This window comes from Ictalurus furcatus, chromosome 7 (assembly GCF_023375685.1).
Source record: "Ictalurus furcatus strain D&B chromosome 7, Billie_1.0, whole genome shotgun sequence".
Classification (NCBI taxonomy): Eukaryota; Metazoa; Chordata; class Actinopteri; order Siluriformes; family Ictaluridae; genus Ictalurus; species Ictalurus furcatus.
Genome location: NC_071261.1, coordinates 9,054,212 through 9,074,571, shown reverse-complemented (window position 1 = coordinate 9,074,571; position 20,360 = coordinate 9,054,212). Strand labels below are relative to the sequence as shown.

The 20,360-nt window shown below is 40.2% G+C and overlaps 1 protein-coding gene across 6 annotated transcripts in view; it reads left to right on the top strand.

The window, feature by feature from the left end:
• The window catches only part of cacnb2a (calcium channel, voltage-dependent, beta 2a), a 68,631-nt gene that overhangs the window by 44,113 nt on the left and 4,158 nt on the right, over nucleotides 1-20,360 (top strand). For 4 of the 6 annotated variants that reach the window (XM_053628245.1, XM_053628248.1, XM_053628249.1 and 1 more), the window contains 10 exons: nucleotides 6,670-6,792; nucleotides 6,948-7,081; nucleotides 7,251-7,327; nucleotides 9,039-9,178; nucleotides 11,969-12,049; nucleotides 12,371-12,429; nucleotides 12,969-13,078; nucleotides 16,789-16,940; nucleotides 17,318-17,413; nucleotides 18,527-18,712. In XM_053628245.1, coding sequence (XP_053484220.1) covers nucleotides 6,670-6,792; nucleotides 6,948-7,081; nucleotides 7,251-7,327; nucleotides 9,039-9,178; nucleotides 11,969-12,049; nucleotides 12,371-12,429; nucleotides 12,969-13,078; nucleotides 16,789-16,940; nucleotides 17,318-17,413; nucleotides 18,527-18,712 — 1,158 coding nt within the window. Of the gene's footprint in view, nucleotides 1-6,669; nucleotides 6,793-6,947; nucleotides 7,082-7,250; nucleotides 7,328-9,038; nucleotides 9,179-9,476; nucleotides 9,497-11,968; nucleotides 12,050-12,370; nucleotides 12,430-12,968; nucleotides 13,079-16,788; nucleotides 16,941-17,317; nucleotides 17,414-18,526; nucleotides 18,713-20,360 lie in introns of all 6 variants that reach the window. The other 2 variants (XM_053628247.1, XM_053628251.1) reach the window with 1 other exon arrangement.

Below are 20,360 nucleotides of genomic sequence, written 5' to 3'. Positions count from 1 at the left end.
TATTGAAAGCTGAGCTATAGTCTATAAACAGCAGAGTCATGTAGATGTCGGTGTGGGTGAGGGTGGTGTGTAGGATGTAAGAGATGGCATCCTCAGTAGACCTATTGGGGTGATAGATAGACGAAATGGAGTGGGGTCAGTGGTGTCAGGGATGGAGGAGCAGATGGAGTTTTTGATAAGCCTCTCAAAAACCTTCATGACAAGTGATGTGAGGATTCCAGGACGATAGGCATTTAGGCAAGAGGGCTTATTGTTCTTAGGCACAGGAATGACAACAGATTGAACAAACCAGCACAGGATCTCAGTACATGGCCAGAAATGTCATCAGGGCCGGCTGCTTTCCTGAAGTACGCACGCTTCATAGCCTCAACTCTCACCGCAGCGGTGGATTTGCCTCCGAAGGCTCTGACAGTCGTCAGTCCCAGTCACGAAAACTAAAATGACAATGGGGATGACAAAACCAGATTTTTTTCTATTTAAAAAAAAATAATCTTGCATCCCCTTGCAGCCTCTGCCTCCAATATAGCCTTGCTATATAACAGTGATGTATAACTTAAAACTGAAGTGTTGCAAACAGAAACCGGCTTTCAAAAATGAATTGTTGCTCATTCTGTGCTAAATATAGACGTTCAAAATAAAGCACTGATGAATGCATAATCGGTCACGTTTGTAGACCTGATATTGAAATGAGATGACTCAAATGTGCTCAACACACAGAAAAAGAGAAGAATTAACCACATTTCTAATTTCTGGGGGAAAGCTGCTGAGAATTCACTACACATTTCTTTTGTTAAATCTGAAAATGACCGTATGTTATACATATTAGCAATAATCTCGGCAATCAGATCCAGAAAAATGGCCTAAATGGTGTAGTGTACATGCACATGTACAGCACAGGACCATTCCTCACAATATAAATGATGGGGTTTTTCCCCCATTTTGTCCTAATATGTTTATATGCCAACTCCTACCCACAAGCTAGCTCTCCCCTATCACATAACAGCTACCAATCAGCGAGGGTGAATGCTAACATGCTTCCTCTGAGACACATGAAGCTAGCCATAGCACCTTTTTTGAACTGATGCTCATGCTACGTCACAGAGTAGCATAACACACACCATCTGCCCTCTTCCACATACATAAACTCAGAGAAACTCATCATAGGCTAGGGTCGCTATGACTGACAGGGAACACGGCCAATTACTCTCTCTTGAACTCCCAGCCACAGATGGGCGTGGCATCATGAGGATTTGGTACGTCATCTCCTTACAATTGGGCGAATGCTTTTCTCTTGCCCCAGTTATGAACCTGACGATTCTAATCTCGCACATTGTTTACTGAAAATGAACTTTCTGGCCGGTAGCACTGACTCGATTAACACCCGTATTTTAGATAAGCAGTGTATAGATTGGCCAGTCTGTTATTATAATAGGCTATATGAAAATAGACTATGAATGAACTCATGTGCGTCTGTGTGCTAATTAGAAAAGACCTTTAACGACAATGGCAACATGTTATACATGACTGTATGCGCTTTTGATAGATAGGCATACACATCATCCACAATTGTCATCTCTGTCATCTCTCTCTCTCTCTCTCTCTCTCGCTCACACACACACACACACACACACACACACACACACAGAAGACACGTACACTTGTTGTTTCCAGAGATGTCTGGCTGGCTAGGTTTTAGACACAGCTTCAGGGCTACTTTAGGTTGTCTGGAGCTTCTTTCATTTTTAGAAACAGGTTTCTGAAAGGCAAAATGAAGCAGGTGTTCAGAGCTGGGCTATTTCTTATACTCTGTGTGCCTGCCTGCCTCTCTCTCTCTCTCTCTCTCTCTCTCTCTCTCTCGCACATACAAACTTCCTCTCAGTCATGTTTTTTTCCCCTCTTCCCCCCCGCCCCCATTAATCTCTCCTTTTTCCTTTTTTTCTTTCTCTCTTTAGCCATGTTTTTCCTCCACCGTGTTAAATATAGCACTGGCCATCAATCTCATATTAAAAATGCATCAGATGCATGAATATTCATAGCAAGGCCAGATGTACAATAGCACATAGGCATGGGGACAGGAATAAGAAATTATTCATTACCCTTGGACAGGAAAACAGCCACATGCTTCCACATGCACACAGTCATACAAACAGCACCCTCATAAACCGAGCTTTTAAAAACGACACATCGTCTTGAGACTTTAATTACTCAGGTAATTATCCGTAATTTGAATCTCCCTTTTCATTTTTAACCCAGACACAATCTTATAATATTATGGTCCCAAAATGCAACAGGACTTTAGTCATTCATGGGAATTGAATTGTTCAGGCTGCTGATCTGCAATAGGCTCATTTTAATGTGTAGTGTAGAATAAGAATGTTATGGATGCTACACGGCCATCATAGTGATATACAGTTATATACAGAAGATTATAATAATTATAGGAGATCTTTATCTACCATTAGCCTAATTTAAACCTATGCGACCCTGACCAGGACGTTACTGAGGATGAATGACATTAATGATTGCTCTCTTTGTTTGTCCCACAATCTTCATATCTAATCGTTTGCTTACATGAACATAAAAACTCCAGCTTGTGGAACTTTTTTTTTTTATCGCTTTCCGTGTGATCCCAGTTCCGATACCCAACCGGACTATCTCAGATAATCCTATTCTCCCCACCACCACCCTGTCCCCTGCCGAGATTTGTATTCTTGTAGGGACCAAGATATGGAAACATGAAAACATGCAATTCCCCAATGTACTGTATAGCTGCCCCCCCTCCTCCCACCACCAACGCCACCACTTTAGATATTCCTATCCTTGTCTGGACCCAGATATAAAAACAAAGTCACCACAACAACTACCACCCCTTCAACACACACACACACACACACACAGAAATGTGCGCTCTCTCTGCATGGTCAGTACTGCATATATTATGGCAGCCTGTGTTGCATAACAGATGGTCTGTGAGAAAGAGAAGGCATGTAAATAGTGAAAAGTAAACAGAAATGTGAGTGGAGAGGTATTTTAAAATGTAATAAAAAGGCATTTTATATTTGATATAATTACTGATAAAATTAATTAGTTTAAGTGTGTTTTCTTTCGGTTTAAAGATTACGTTTGCATTAGGGTAAAGGATTAGGTTTTTGTAAAGAAGGGGGATGGCAAGGTCAAAAAGGACGGACGGACAGAAAGAGAAGAGCTGACAGCAGTAGTCTTACCCGGTCATCCAGAGCAGAAGGGTAGTAATGTGTGTGTGCACAGTGTATAGTAGAGAACACCATTCCTCTCTGTGGCACACACATAATTCAGTCTACACATGTACATGTGTGTATGTGTGTGGGCCATCTTTGGGATGCTAATGACATTGGTTTTCTCTTTTTCAGCTCACTCTCGTTCAGACCCACACACTCACAGCTACACATCTGTCACTGTTCAACTGTATATGAATGGATGATGTATTCACGCTCATTATCTTCTCCCTCCACTGCATGTCTGTCCATCAAAATCTCTTGATTTATGTATTCCACTAGACTCTAGAGACAACCTTCCTGTCATCCTCTCTTTTGTGTTCACTCTGAATTAAGGTCATTCAAGGGACATAGATTCTCACTCTATCATCGAACTACAGTGTTGTATAGCATTCAGTCAAATTTTATAGTGCATGTTCGTCAGGTATTAAAGGCTGCCCTTTGGTGCTTTTTTTCAGATTATGTCTTCACTTTACAAACCCAGTTGTACACTACATTTTCAGTTGAAAACGAGGCAGTGTCATAATTGCATTCCAACTATACAGCTTATTGTAGTTGCCTTTGTGTGTGTGTTTGTGTGTGTGTGTGTCTCATTTAATGTAATCTATGTGAAATGGATTGTAAATTGATATTCCCAAAGTCTCTCCTCGCATTTTCTCCGTTGTCCTTCTTGTCAGCCCGAGTTATTTTTAAAATCGCTTGTTTTGAAATCCTCCATTCTCAGAAATTGTTCTCTGCTACAGCACTGAGGGGGGATTCTGCCGTTCTGGCTTTCATATCTTCCACAAACACTGCCGCATTGAGAATGCACCCCTCTATTGATTGATTGGTGCACCGGTTACGCCAACACACCCGTGAGAATTCTCGAGTTGAGATGCGGCTTATAACAGGAAATTGGAAACGCCAGGAAGTGAAAAATTAAGCAATAAATCTGAACCTACTTAAGCCTTTCTCTCACCATGATGCCGACATACTGTGCCTATAAACTACAGATACACTGCTCTGCATTTTGTCATGTAGAATAGTGCGTATTTTCCTGTTGGCAGCGCTACTGTGTGCAGTTTTATGCGACCAAGTAATATAATACGTCGTTAAGATTTCAAAGTTACTATATGTACATATATTTCTTATATAAGTATTAATACCGTTGCATGTAAGCAATGGTTATTTGTGGCAGATTAACACAGCACACATAGAGGCTCAGTTGATTATGTTCGTCATGTCATGGCAAACTCACGACTCCATTTCCCAGACTGCACCACAAACTACAAACATGGCCAACGACTACAACTCCTGAAACACGTCACCTTCTCCTGAGGACTAATCAGAGACACCTGTTCACTCACAATCACACCACGCATAAAAGAGACTCTCGTACACAACGTCTTTGCGAAGTATTATACGCAGTTACATTTTACCGCTGCCGTTACCGAACCTTGATTCCGTATTTGTTTATTCCGGTTTTGACTTTGTTCTTGTTTTCTGTCTTGTCTGATCACCTGACCTCTGCCTGTCCATGTTTATTGATTTCTGCCTGATCCCTTGGACTCGTTATTTTATTAAATCTGCCATACCTGCACTTGCATCCGTCCTAACCTTCATTAACATGGCTATATTTGTGTCGGATATTGTAAAACCAAATGTAAAACTAAAGCGTCCCTTAGGACTTTTTTTAGTTTTTTAAATCACATTTTATGTTTCAAAGCTTTTAGCCTGATAGCTACACTCTCGGTATAGGAATATCAAGGTGACAAGCAATGGAATACTAGTGGTCTACTGCAGGAGGAGGAAATAAAAAGGGGTAGATCTGGTTTTATAAGAGGTCATATTCTCTATTACTAGCATAATCTCATAAAGGTATTTAATGACAATAGTATTAATATGGCAAGATTAATACTAATAAAAACAACAAATTTGTGCCGTCACCACTCCCACTTCCTACTGAATGGCATCCAGCCAAAATGCATGGCAACATACAGTATATGCCATTTAAATCGTACAGACCGCACAGTGATGATGTTTAGTACTGTATATTTCCTCATCGCTGCTGGCTACACCACTGATGTGTAGTGATCTTCTGAGGGTGTCAATAGCCTTCAGCTTTTGAAATCCTTACCAATTACCCTATCTTGACAGGCTCCCTGACTTTTAACTTTGTGTTGTGTTAGTTAGTGCTCGTGAGCACCGATAACATAAATGTTAGCATTCACTCATGACTCATGAGTGAGTCAGACTCCCCCAGTTCCTCTGACTGAGTTCTATTTTTAGAGCAGGCACAATGGCGTCTAGCCACACACTGACTAAAAAAAGCTCATTCCTACACAGAGATGACACTGTTGCTCTACTTGAGGTAGTTTTGCGACGAAGTTCATTCAAATCGGTCGTAGCATATGACAAATAGTAGACAATTGTATCCACATGTAATTTTAGCCTTTAATTCCCGCCAGCGTGTTGTTTTAGTCATTTCCTGTGAAACTGTCACGAAGGTAGTTCATGGCAATGATGTTAATATTGTGAGACTGGACAAGTCTTGGTTGTTATGGTTGTATATTTTGACAGGTCTGGCTACTGGGACATAAAATGAGACTGTGAATAATTTGATACTGAAATCCCACTTGTATCATCATATGACAAGCTTCCTAGCAGGTAAATAAGTGCAGTAAACATTGTGCAGTAGCCTCATGGAGAAAGTAAGCAATCATATAGTACATTAATCAGGACATGTAACCAGTTTACCAATTTTGTTAGACAGATATGTTCTCTTTGGACTTCTGGGCCAAACATCCATCGGTCCATTTTCTGTACCACTTATCCTACATAAGGTCAGGAAGAGCCCGGAGCCTATTCCAGGGAACTCGGGGCACAAGGCGGGGGAGGACCTTGGACGGGTTCACATATACATTCACACAACAATTCACACACTATGGACAATTTAGAGATGCCAATCAGCCTACAATGCATGTCTTTGGACTGGGGGAAGAAACCCCTGAACTATGGGGAGAACATGCAAACTCCGCATACACAGGGCAGGGACGGGATTCGAACTCCCGACCCTGGAGGTCAGGGGTATTGAATCTTATCTGTGAAAGGTTGTTGTGGCAGGTTTATAACCAAGCAGGAAGTACACCAGATTCCAAATCACTATTATGTGTTGTGGGTTGGAATGACAACCTGCAGCCACCCCGGCTCTTTGTGGATATGATGATCCCTGCCATAGTAATAGTGATATATTAATAGTAATAGTGTAACCAGGTTAACATGGTATGGTCAAATAGTGGGGTTTGGATAGCAAAAAGACAAATGGATATTTCTAATTTATGCAACGGGAGGATTTAAGTCGGACTTAACTTGATGAAGTTGGTTCTCATCACTCTTCGTTCTCTCCATTCTTTTTATTTCCATTTATCCTGAGCAGACAAAACCAGTAGCGTTTGCTGTTCGTACAAATGTTAGCTACAGTGCTTCCCTCGACGATGACGTCCCCGTGCCTGGCATGGCCATTTCATTTGAAGCTAAAGATTTCCTACATGTAAAAGAGGTTAGTAATAAATAAGCACACACACACCTCTAGTAATTCACTGTGTGACTGAAACAGAGCTAATTGTTTTGCAAGTGTATGTTTATTGAACTGATGGATGAACGGATGATATAATGCTGATGCTGATTTATTGTCTCTATATGTCCTTTTGGCAGAAGTTCAATAATGACTGGTGGATTGGCCGCTTGGTGAAGGAAGGATGTGAGATCGGTTTCATCCCCAGTCCAGTGAAGTTAGAAAACCTTCGCATCCACCAGGAGCAACGAACCAAACAGAGCAAATTCTCCAGGCATATGCTCGCTTTCTCTCACACACACATACACACACACACACGCACACACAGGCATAGATGACAGCATACTAAATTAAACTTGCTATTTGTTTATGTAGACTTATTGCTGCAGAAATGTCACCTGCTTTGTCACAAACAATCTTTTTTTCTGTCTCTCTTTCTGTAGCAAATTGGGGGCTAACTCCTTGTCCAGTTTAGGGGACATTGTCCCAAGCTCTCGAAAGTCTACTCCTCCCTCCTCAGGTTAGTTGCTTATTTAGTTATCTCACACGTTCAATTTATTTTCGAATTCAGAAAGAAAACATTGATCATCATGGTGTAATATAAAAGGTTGATTATGGCTCTAAAGCTACATGGTCTTTATATCGTATATGATTTCCAGCTAAACGATGGTAAAAATTCTTACATGTAACCAGGTACTACGAATGTTGCTGTGTAAATTCTGTTAGGGCCGTAAGTGACTTCTGAGCTGTAGTCATTTACTGCTTTTATCACAGGAGAAACATCACAGCTCTGTTTATGACACTGTTCATTTATAAACACCCAACTCAACACTGTACTTCCATATTCGGATCAAATCTATTCACGCATACCAACTATACACCTGGACCAACTGTCCAGCAGAGTTTACCTCAAATCTCAAACTCACAATTTTTACCACAGAATGCTACTATAGAGGACTTATTTCTGTGACAATTTTAGGTTCCTATCTGGTCCTCCACAAGAGATATTCAACCCAAAAGTGAGGGAATTTAAAAAAAAAAAAAAATAGCCCTAACCCTAAAATGTTCTGCAAGCACACTATACTTACATAGACTGAGACTCGAACCCTTCCCAATATAAACTGACCCCAAACGTGGAACCATGAGCAATCTTGAGCATTACATTTGGACTTGTGTTCTAAGTCTAAGGAACACGAATGTGCAAAATGTTTATATAAGTACATGTACCTTGTAATGTGCGCTAGAGATCAGTTTTTGTTCCAAAGGAGCTAGCCAAGATAGCGAGATTTCCCTAAACAGCTGTACAACCAAAATATGTTGTGTGCCATGACACAAAAAAAGCCGTCGTAGTTAAATAAATAAATAATAAAATCCTTTCACTTTGGCATATTGAATTCCACCATAGCCAGTGCAGTGTGAAAGAGCACCTTCAGAGCCACAGGTTGCACATCACTGTGCATATGTTACCTACTGAGCAAATTCCTAACCCTTCTTCAGTTGTCCCTTTGGGGCAGTCCTTAAGGGTTCTGCTGAGAAGTATTTACCTACAAGAAATCTGGACACAAACCCTTAATTGTCCAATGAACCCTTAAGGAACCCTTGGAGAACCCTCTTTTCTGAAAGAGTACACATACGTACACACAATAATACTTCATGGACACTTAATTCAATAGAATTTTCATACAAATAGTGTGATGGATTTGGCGCATCATCCAGCGTGTATTCACCACTCAGGAGAGGCTCACGGCCTTGTATAGGGGACTGAAGTTGAACAAATGAATATAAAATGAATGGCATGCATTTTTGGATTATAGATTATGAATTTTAGGAATAACATTGGACTATGGATCTTTTATATTTGCATGCATAAATATCCAGAAAAATGATCTATTTGAACAGTTAAATTTGTTCGGACAGCCTTAACGTCTATGTTGATATTGTATGTGAGGAAGATAATGCATTTTATACGATGTTATGGCATTATAAAAGAGTGTTAATAATGTTTTATTTTGGGAAAGTGTGAGTTTGATCACACATGATCAGTACTGCTGCTTTGTTTTTTGCACTCCAATGCTAACAGTCCTAGCGTTTCAATAAGTTTTAGTGTTTTCAGTGTGAAATGAACATACATGCAGGCATTATTTTTTAAAGATCCGTATAGTCGAATTCCTTGCATTTAGTTTGCCAAGTCCCATATGTAACTGTATGTATATGTCTATATGTGTGTGTAGCCATTGACATAGATGCTGTGGGTTTAGAGTCGGAGGAGCCTGAACCTCCTCCTCCTCCCCAGCAGCGTTCTCCTAAAGCCAGCCCAAACCAAGTCATATCCACTTTAACCCGTGAGAAACGAATGCCCTTCTTTAAGAAGGTAACCCGAGAGGCGGGTCTTCCCGTTTTTCACACTCCTCCGTACGGTTGTATGTCTCTCCAACACCACGCAGTGTGCGTCCACCTGTCTGTCCTTAAAACATGTCTGTCTGTATAACCGCACGAGAGCAATAAGCATGCTCGCCTAGCTAACCGATTTACTTTTCCCCCCCTCTGTCTGCTCTCTCAATTTCTGTCCTCAAATTCCCACTCTTCTATCCTCTTCTGCTTTCCTTTTGTCCTCTTTCACTTAATGCTTTCACTTCCTTTCTGTCCTTCTCCCTCGCTCCTTCTCTCAGCTAAGCAGAAGCTGAAGTCGGTAAGTTTAGGCTGCTATAAGGACATGTAGGAGTCTCCCGAAGCCTGTAAGGCCCACTGGAGTCTCTGCATTGCTGTGTTTTTTTTCCCCTCCCCACTAATCCATCTCTGTAATGGAATCTAACTTTAACATACAGTAGATGTTTGTGTGTGTGAGATTGTGATACAACGAATGGGACCTCAGTTTTATTGTGGTATTTCATTTTCCCAACCTAGTTCACATGTAATGCAAAAATAGAACGTTTCAAAGTTTGTTTAGTCTATCCTGATGTAAATGCTTTTTATATATATATATATATATAAACAACACAACGAACATCAGATATACTGAGAAAATTCGCTCGGGACCTGTGTTCGGGTTTGATTCATTTTTAATGCTTTGCATTACTAGACAACTCGAGTTCCCATTCACGTTTGTGTTACAAAATAGTGTTCTATTCTTGCTTGCTTGACTAACACGTGTCTGTTGTCTAATCGTCTAATGCACCGATTGTGTCATCGATACCGAACATGTACTGTATGCCTTTGATCAAATGTGATATGTGTGTTGTTTATCTGTTTTTCTGATGGATTACAGTGTTCATCTTTACCGTTGAATAGATCTAAAACAATAACGCATGATCACGCTCAACAAGAAGACCGAGTTCTTGCGTTAGACCGAGATCTATGATATTCCTAGCATCTGTGTCGTACATATCGGGCCTTGTTTATCAATCTTTTCCTAAAATTGTGTGTAAATGTTTTGGTAGGCCAAACTGAACTAAAAAAAAACCGCCATCAGTTTTACAAAACTTTCAGTAACGCTGAATTTCTTCGTAGTCAGGTGCACGTGCTGATAAATGTCGATCGCCTATAAGCCACCAAGCGCGTTCACAGCACAGCTGTTTTGCATCGTAGTGGTGGCCACAAAAGTCCATGAAAAGTCACAGAGAGCTGAAAACAAGAAAATGATGACTGTTAAAGAGTGTCTCTTAATGGCCGAGTGCGCAAAGTCTTCCGGTAATGCAGCTCAGCCATCGCAGCGGTCCGTCTAGCGTACACCCATATTAACTCCATATTTATAGGGTGCTATTTCTTATTTGAAAGGCTATAGTTTTATTTGTCTTATGTGATGGATTTGTTCTGGAAGTCATTAATAAACTTTTCAGCAAGTTTGTAATAAATAAGCGGTTCAAACTTGATAACGCAATGTATATTCCTAGGCCAATTATATTATTTCAAGTCTATCAGTTGAAGTTCACACTAATGAGCCTCATTATACATAAACTTCCAGAAAATGAAGTTGCTCTGATAGGATAAAGCACATTTTCCCAAATGAACCACGTTTTCGTTGAACACCACAGTTCTCATGTACAGATTATTTACAAATAAATGAATATTTGATAAAGGAGGCCCAGATTCCTTTATTCTATCATATTCTGTCCTAGATGACTATCGTTCACCAGTGAAGTGGGAACTTTATAGATACAGACATCAGTCTCAACCTACTTCCGCCGTTCCACTTTCGGCTGAGAAGCTTAATTAAGAGGATTAATTTACAGCTGTAAATGAAGACAAAATTTGATCTTACATTACAGAATGTTAATTAGATGGTACAGTTTCAGCACATGGTGATGAGGTGGACTCACTGCTTCATTAAATACTGAACATCGAGAGCAAAAAATCTCTCAACAAGTGGTCTACTTTGACATGGTTGGATTTTCTCTACTTTCTGTACAGTAATGCCTTGTGTGAGATTTTTCATTTTTTACACAAAATTCATGCACATTGCAGACTGTAACCAGAAAATCGTTTTCTGGCTACTATGAAAGAAATGTATATTTAGATTTTTATATCATTTCTTGGCATTTTTATGTCATTTGGTGTGGCTATACAAAAGTGGTTGTCAATCCATATTCCAGAGACCTCAATGTTCTACACATGTTGTTTTCTGTAATACAACACACCTGACTGAACATGGGGAGCTTAGCACGCTTGTCTCGCACCTCCGGGGTTGGGGGTTCGATTCCCCTCTGACGCCCTCTATGCGCAGAGCTTGCATGTTCTCCCCATTTCCTCTGGGTAGCTCAGTTTCCTCCCCCGGTCCAAAGATTGGCATTTCCAAATTGTCCATAGTGTGCGCGATGGGGTGTATCCCGCCTTGTGCCCCAAGTTCCCTGGGATTGGTTCCAGGCTCTCCAGGACTCTGTGTAGGGCAAGCGGTACAGAAAATGGATGGGTGGATGATTGAACAGCTAATCATCAAGCACCACATGAGCTGGATCAGGTGTGTTTAGTGTAGGAAAACCACTCAAATGTGCAGGTCATGGGGTCCAGTGAATTGGGATTGGTAAACCCTGGTATATGGTGTGTTTTAATAGTTATACTGAATGTGATGTAAGTTTATGTCAACGTGTCATGTATTGGAGTGGATGGGCATGAAGGGTTGAGTGTGGGAGAGGGAGAATGACATGTGTTTTCGTGCGCTCTCCAGACTGAGCACATCCCCCCATATGACGTGGTGCCCTCCATGAGGCCTGTGGTCCTGGTGGGACCCTCACTCAAGGGTTATGAGGTCAGATTCTTCAATAAGGACTATCTTTCCAGAATCAGTTGTGTTGCAATAGGATTTCCAGTTATTCTATTAAATTGTGGACATTTTCCCTAACCACGTGTTGGTTTCAATGCTGCGCTTGATGCTCAGCTTGAATGAACTCCTTATAGGTCTTTCATCTATCTATCATACGTTAAAAGAGATAAAGATATTACACATACTGTATATATGAAGCTGTTATGTATATTCATCTTCAGTAATACTGCTAGTAGCATTATTTGTAAGTTTACTATACATCAACTGTATCTCTTATTTACACACATTTATTTTTATTTTTTACAGGTGACAGACATGATGCAGAAAGCATTATTTGACTTTCTGAAGCACAGATTTGAGGGAAGGTAAGGGCTTGCCAAAAGTCCTTCTCTGTCTCTTTCTCTAAAAGCTCCTGTCCTGACTGGTCCTTCTTTGGGGTAGTTTATGTATTAGCGTGTGTATCTGTGTAGAGCTACTTTAAATAGTCTTGTCTCATTGCCTTAATTGGCCATGCTGGACCATAAGCACAAGGCTGGCTTGCATGCCTGCGCCTTCTCCTGGCCTGAGTGTTTTCCCTGAACGGGAACCATGCCTCTTCCCAGCGCAGCACAGAAAACACAGCTGTGTGTGTGTGTGTGCTGAAATGAAAGCAAATTATGAACAATCCAGTAATGGTAATTTTACCTAATAAAATTAGTTGGTGTAAATGGATCATTTTTTTTTTTTTTTTTCTAAATCGTTTTCTGAAAAGCACAAAAAAAAGAGAAAGTTATTAGAGTTCTAGCTAGTACTTTTTATGTTCTGTTATGCAGTGTCACTTTCTTTCCTCTTGTAGAATTATTTTTGGGAAGTCAATTTCTTAAATGGCTTGTGCACACGCTCTCTTTCTCACTCTGGTTCCTAGGATATCAATCACTCGGGTAACAGCAGACATTTCTCTAGCCAAGCGATCTGTCTTGAATAACCCCAGTAAACATGCCATCATCGAACGCTCCAACACGCGCTCCAATCTTGGTAAGTGCATGTGTGTGGTGAGTGTGTGTGTGTTTGTGTAGCTTACGTACTGTACTTGTGTATTTGAGCCTTCAGACTTACATTTGTCTTTGTACATTCCCATTGTGCATGACTGCAGCGCTTATGAGTGTCCATAAAGCATGTGTTGATGCACCTTGAATGCCATAGTAAATGAGCAATGGCCCTTCTTAAGGATGTTGCAGCCATCTTTTTTCCCCCCCACAAGGTTAAGAAAGTGACATCTAAACAACCTAAAAACAAGACTTGAAAGTAGGACACACAGGCTTTTGTCCCCACAGGCCTTGAGTTTTAACACAAGTGTCAAACACGAGGCCTGTGGGACAAACATGGCCTGACGCCATGTTTCATTTGGCTCATGAGAACTCGCAAAAAACAATACTGAAATGGCCCGTAATAAATACTACTCAATAAATTCACACTAACTAGAATTCACAGCAGGACTGTAGTGTAGTGACTGCCCATGTTCTGCACGGGCCACTTGAGTCTCACAGGGCTGAAACGCTGATTTAAATCAATCTGCTGCGTTTGGCACAAGTTAGTTCTGGGTCTAAAAATAAATAAATAAAAAGATCAGAACGGCATCAGATGTTGGCCTTTAGTGTAATTCATTGGTTCGCGTGTATGTTCTTGGCATACAATATGCAATTCCATGCGAGTTCTCTTTCCTACTGTTATATCATTTGGATATTTGGAAAACATATAGTCTAGATAAAGGATTGCATGACTATTATTTTTTACTAGACCCAATTTTTAAAAAAATAAATAAATAAAAAAATCACGGACTAGTCGGCTTTTCCGTAGTTAAAGCAAAAACTGATGAGAGCAGTACGCTTACAAAAGATATCAAAATAAAAATATACTTCCCAAGCATAGTCTTACACAATGTGCAGAATAGAATTCATCTAGTCTGAAATAGTACAATTCCACCACCTGCCTCATTGTTTTGTTTTTCCACCACGTTGACAAGTCTACATCCCCACAGCAGCAGAAAGTAAACATATCCACTATTTATGTAAGGAATAATTGACGACGGGCCGTCGGATTATTAGAAAATAATGCACACCTGATGTTTAACCACCTCGGGTGTGCGTTATTTCATCAATCATTTAACGGCCCGTCGTCAATTATTCCGCTCATGCCACAGGTAGCACACCACAAGACATTGTTCAGATGTTTTATTCCAAGACATTTGTCAGGTTTTTGTCCTTAAAATGCTCGTGTGTGGAACTCATTTATTACGCATCCCATTTAAGCCTCCATCCAAAACACCATTTTAGACCTAGTAACGGAGGCTCGAGCCATTGATATGCAGTTTTTGGAGAGAGAGGGAGAGAGAGAGAGAGAGAGAGAGAGAGAGAGAGAAAGAAAGAGAGAGAAATAGTGAGTGAGATCGAGAGAGAAAAAGAGAGAGAAAGAGATCGAGAGAGAGAAAGAAAGAAAGAGGGAGAGAGAGAAAGATCGAGAGAGAGAGAGATCGAGAGAGAGAAAGAAAGAAAGAGGGAGAGAGAGAAAGATCGAGAGAGAGAGAGAAAGAGGGAAATAGAGAGTGAGAGATCGAGAGAGAGAGAAAGAGATCGAGAGAGAGAAAGAGGGAGAGAGAGAGAAAGAAAGAGAGAAAGAAAGAGAGTGAGAGATTGAGAGAGAAAGAGTGAGTGAGAGATCGAGAGAGAGAGAAAGAGGTCGAGAGAGAGAAAGAAAGAGGGAGAGAGAGAAAGAGATCGAGAGAGAGAGAGAAAGAGTGAGAGATCGAGAGAGAAAGAGGGAGAGAGAAAGAGGGGGAGAGAGAGAGAGAGAGTGTTTCATGCTGATACTATAAAAATAGAATAAATAAATAAATAAATAAACATCAATAGACCTACTTGTTCACAGGGTTTTTCTTTTTTTATTCGCCTCATGTCCACATTACCACCTCGAGTGCGCATTATTTGTCTAATCATTAAACGGCTGGTCTTCAGTTATTCCTTACTTATTTCTGGAAAATCGTAGTTTTCTGTCATTTTGTTGGTTGTTAAATGCGTGTGCTGTGGTGGACAGTAGCCGAACTTTTCCATTATTTCAGTTAACTTCCTGAAGTGATACGGAACTGTAATGCGGTCAAGACCTGACTGGAACTACTTTAGCTGTGCGTTTACTAAAAACGTTATTGCAACACCTCAGAAACTTCTGTCAGCCAATCAGAATCAAGAATTTAACAGAGCTGTGGTATAAGAGAATATATTAGTCTAATCTACTAGACTATGTAACCATTAATAAACAGTAATAAACGGCTTGAGTAAGGCTTATTTGAAGATAGAATATTGAGCCCAAGACCCATGGGGAAGGTGCAGGAACTGAAGTGTATGAACAGGAGACAGGGAAAGCAGGAAGCTTGTATGACTGTTAGTTTGGCTTGATTAGTGAGCCATGATTAAGATCAAAGACATTCCTTGTAGCATGACCTCCTGATTGCACTCCTGGCAATCTTTTGTACAATCACCATTGAGCACACACATTAAAAGCACACACGCACACTCTCTCTCTCTCTCTCTCTCTCACAAAACATCAGCTTCCCCAGATCTAGTTATATTCAGTAATTGATTGAATAACAGACATACACATATGGATAGACATTGCCACAAAGCAGCATTACTTAAAGGTGAATACTTCTAGTTTTTATTACTTCTAGCCTGAATGACTAGATCAGGGGTCCTCGAACTATGAAGTCAGGGACCCTTTATCTGTAAAATAAACTCCGCTTACCCCTCAGTACAGATTTATTTCATGAAACAGGCCAGTAACAATAAGAACTCACTAATGAATATAATAAATTTGATCATGGTGAGTTTTTTCCACAACAACGGTTTGCGTAACATCAAAGCGGAGGAACAAGACTTCATTCTTTCAATGAAGCAGCTGTGTGTCGTAATTAATGCTGAAATCCACACTGAACTACATTACCCATCAGCCCCAGCATGTCACATGACCATGTCACATGTCCCACTGATCACTTACACCTGTTCTGTAGTACCCCTAATAAGCACCTCTATATACGGCTAGTTCTAGTTTTTCCGCACCGAACTGTCAAGCTTTTGTTGTTGTTGTGTTCAAGTGTCATCACGTGTCCTACAGCCGCTCTCATAGTCCGCACATTTTTGCCTCGAGTCCACTGTTACGTTTATGGTTCTTGTTTTCACAGTTTTGGTTGTTTGTCTTGCACTTCGGTCAATAAAAATCTGCGCATGCATCCACAATAAAAACGCTAAAAAATAACGCTTCTGGTGCCTTAATAAGCCGATTATTTAAAAAAAAAAAATTTGTTTTGCTAATTATTAATTTTAAATTAAGGGATAAATTCCTAAAGCCAGTGCAATCAAGTACCCAAAATACTAATTTTAAGTAAGTCTATCTTAAATAACTGCCTTTCAATTGCTTGTAATAAGCACAACTTGCTTAGAATGTGGTATTTTTGTCTAGTTTTAAGGCCCATTACAGTCTTTCAGTGCTTGGCCTTTTATGCTAGTTTTAAGAATTCTAGCCAAGCACAATTTGCTTACCTCATTGGCAGATTTCTTTTGCCTGATACGAGACAATTGGATTATATTTAAAAATATTTGGCTTCTTTCTAGTAGGGCTGTTCTGCCAGTGAGTGAACACGTTACTGACATGAGCATGTAGTATAGTAACCACTGCTGTACATTTCTCTCTGTTAGCTGAGGTACAGAGTGAGATTGAGAGGATCTTTGAGCTGGCACGCACATTGCAGTTGGTGGTTCTGGATGCTGACACGATAAACCATCCATCTCAGCTGGGCAAGACTTCGCTCGCGCCAATCATCGTCTACGTCAAGATTGCCTCTCCAAAGGTACACGCATATAGCCAGCACTCGTTCTGTTACTCTTTCTTTAAGTCTTCTCTCTCAGTACATGTCTCCTTCGATGGCAAAGCATGACTAGGTATGGCTACCTCATAAAATAAGCTCGGTCTCATAATGGATAGCTCAGTAAGACATAAAATTACAGTCATAAATGCAGGATGGAAGTAAAGGATAAATGGTAATATTTGTGAAAGGAGTAAAATGAGCAATATTACATTCATTTACTATGTCTCCTGGTTGAGATCAGTCATTTGTACTGACAGTTACTGAATGGAAGAAATCGAGACATCGGAAACAGACGGCGTTGAGATGACGTTTGGTATTGTGTGATTTCTATACAGATATTGTGTTTGTGTTGTGTTCAGGTGTTACAGAGATTAATCAAATCTAGAGGAAAGTCTCAGGCGAAACACCTCAACGTGCAGATGGTGGCAGCAGACAAACTGGCTCAGTGTCCTCCGGTGAGTACGGACACGTTGACGTACACATACACCGGATTTCGGTTTTTATAATTGGGATAGATTTGAGACAAAGCTAAAACTGTTTACACCGGGGGGGGGGGGGGGGGGGGGGGCTTTCATTTGAACTTTAGCAGTACTTGGAACAGTCGCATGTAACAAAATGCGATTGTTTTCGGTGAGCAGTCAGACCGGACTTCTCAGGGTTGGGTTTTTTTTTTTTTTAATTAATTGTGGCATTTGCTTGATCCCCAAAGACAAGCAATTTTGGTCAAATTACTTCTTGTTAATCTAATCATTATGAAAAAAATTAATGGTTTCAGCTAAAATCGGGTATTACTGCCAATGCTTTAACACCTCAACTTTAAAAGATCATAAACATAATTTCACCAAAAATAATGCAGAAATGTTTTTATTTACTTTGCCTAAGTCTGTTAGATGTGCTAAAGATGTTTAAAACATTGCTAGCTAAGTGTGGTTTTCTGACACAATTGAGTTTGTAATCAGATAACGTCCACAGGAAAGTCAGAACGGATCCGGGGTAAACAGACTTTATAAACTGCTACAACTTTACTTCTAGTTGAGATGCATGCAAAAATGAAAGCATGCAATTCTCAAAACTATATATAGTAGAAAAAGTTGATGTGAAGGGTTTTCCCAGGCCAAAATATGCTATTTTTATCTATAGCACGCACCCCAAGAGTGCGTGTGGGATCAGTCTGAATGTTCCCGTCTTAGTTTAAGCCCTATGTATGCTACAGCCTTGGAGAATTTTGAATTCCCTTTTTGATTTCAAATTTATACTAAATGGATCTGTAAAAATTCCTAAATGGGTCACCTTATTTCTGACACAGTTTCATCCCAGAAAACAGACAATGCACTTCTCCCAAATTACTTGAAAGGTTTATATGCTGTTCTAATAATAGCCATCTCTTTTTGAAGCAGAAGTAATAGCTTAAATAAGAAATATTAATAATTTACTCGTTACTGTTTATGTCTACTTTTCTCTGTTTGCGTCTTTTTCCTTCTCTCCCTCTTCAATCCTCCCCTCCTCCCTGCTTTTATCCCATTAATCATTTTTCACATCTACGCCCTACCTTCCATGTCTTTTTTCAGGACCTGTTCGACATCATCCTGGACGAGAATCAGTTAGAGGACGCCTGCGAGCACATGGCCGACTATCTGGAAGCTTACTGGAAATGCACGCACCCGGCCAGCTGCAGTCCAGCCAATCCTCTCTTAGAAAAACTCACTGCTGCCCAGTCAGCCACTCCTGATCCACTGTCTAGTCTGCATCTGCAGGTGCTCACCAAACTTCGTCCTGTTCCTGCAGCAGATATGGGAGAGGGACAGGAGAGGAGATGGTGAAAACAAGGAAGGAAGGAAATGAAGACAAGACAGACAGGCACAAGATTATGGTCTAGGCTTGTAGTGCTGGAAGAGAAGGTGACAGAAAAGAGAAAGAATGAGGGATGAGACAGACAGGGAGTAACAGAAAAGACTCGAGGCCAGGGTGAAGATGTAGCCGAGCGGAACAGAGTCCATCAAAAGCTTTGAGCGGTAAAGTTCAGGACGTAGTCACTCACAGAATCCTCATCATGAACGTTCATCTGAATTTTAACCGTATCACTGTAAGACCATCATAAAAATGGTACATCTTTGTGGAACACCAGACCTTAATTGTGTGTTTACGGTGCTTTGCATAAGTATTCAGCCACCCTTGAATCTCTTCACAATTTGTAGTGTTATAATCAGGAAATGGATTTAATTATATCATATATATATATATATATATATAAATAATATTGAAGTTGGGGGAGGGGGGAGCAACAGTTCTAGAAAAGTATCAATCAAGATCAATCAAAGGAGGACAAGCACCAAAACTCAATGACTGGGAAAGAGGGGAATAGTCAGAGATGTCAAGGATAGCGCTCAACACGATGCTACCACCACCATGCTACACTGTTGGGACGCTCTCAGGGTGATGAGTAGTGTTGTGTTTCTGCTAAAAATTTAGGCCTTTGTGCCAAGGTCAATTTTGGTCTTGTTAGACCAGAGAAAATTTTCCCACATATGCAGACTCTCCTACATGCCTTCTGGCACATTCCAAACAGAATTTCATATATCTCGGCATGGTTCATTAAAGCTCAGATTTCTGAAGGGTCTGGGTTACGGCTGTCCCGTGAACAGCTTCTCTCTTCTGAGCTGTGGATCACTCCAGTTCCTTTAAAATCACCCTTGACCTTGGGTTCATTCTCTTACCAGAGTTGTGGTTATGCAATGTTCTTTCCATTTTTAATAGAAGTATTAAATGGCACTCCACAGGATGTTCAAAAATTGGGATATTTATATGCCCAAACTGACTGACGCTTGAACTTTAGTTCTGACTTGTTTAGATAGCTCCTCTGTCTTCACAATGCTGTTTGTTTAGGTATGTTCTCTAAGAATATTGTAGAACCTTCCAGAAACAGGAATGGTATATTTATATTGAGGTCCAGGAGGACTCTGTGAAATTGTGACTTAATGGTGAATGCTTTGGCAGGATGTACACTGCAGCAAAAAAAAAAAAAAAAAAGCCGTTCTTGAAATAAGCAAGACACTTAAATCTAGTTAAAGTGTACTAAAATCAAGCGAAAACCATCTGCCGAAGGGGTAAAGCAAAACTGACTGGGTAAGAATTCTTGAAAATAGCATAAATATCTAGTCACTAGAAACGCTATTGGATCTTAAAACTAAACAAAAATGCCAAAACTTAAGTAAGCTGTGATTACTACAGGTAATGGAAACTCAGTTATTCAAGATAGACTTACTTAAAATGAGTATTTTGGTCACTTGATTGAGCAGGCTTAATTTAAGATTAATAATTAGCTTACAAAAAAAAAAAAAAAATTATATAAAGACTCAGCATAATAAAAATAAGAGACTTACTTGTTATTTCTTTTAGGATTTT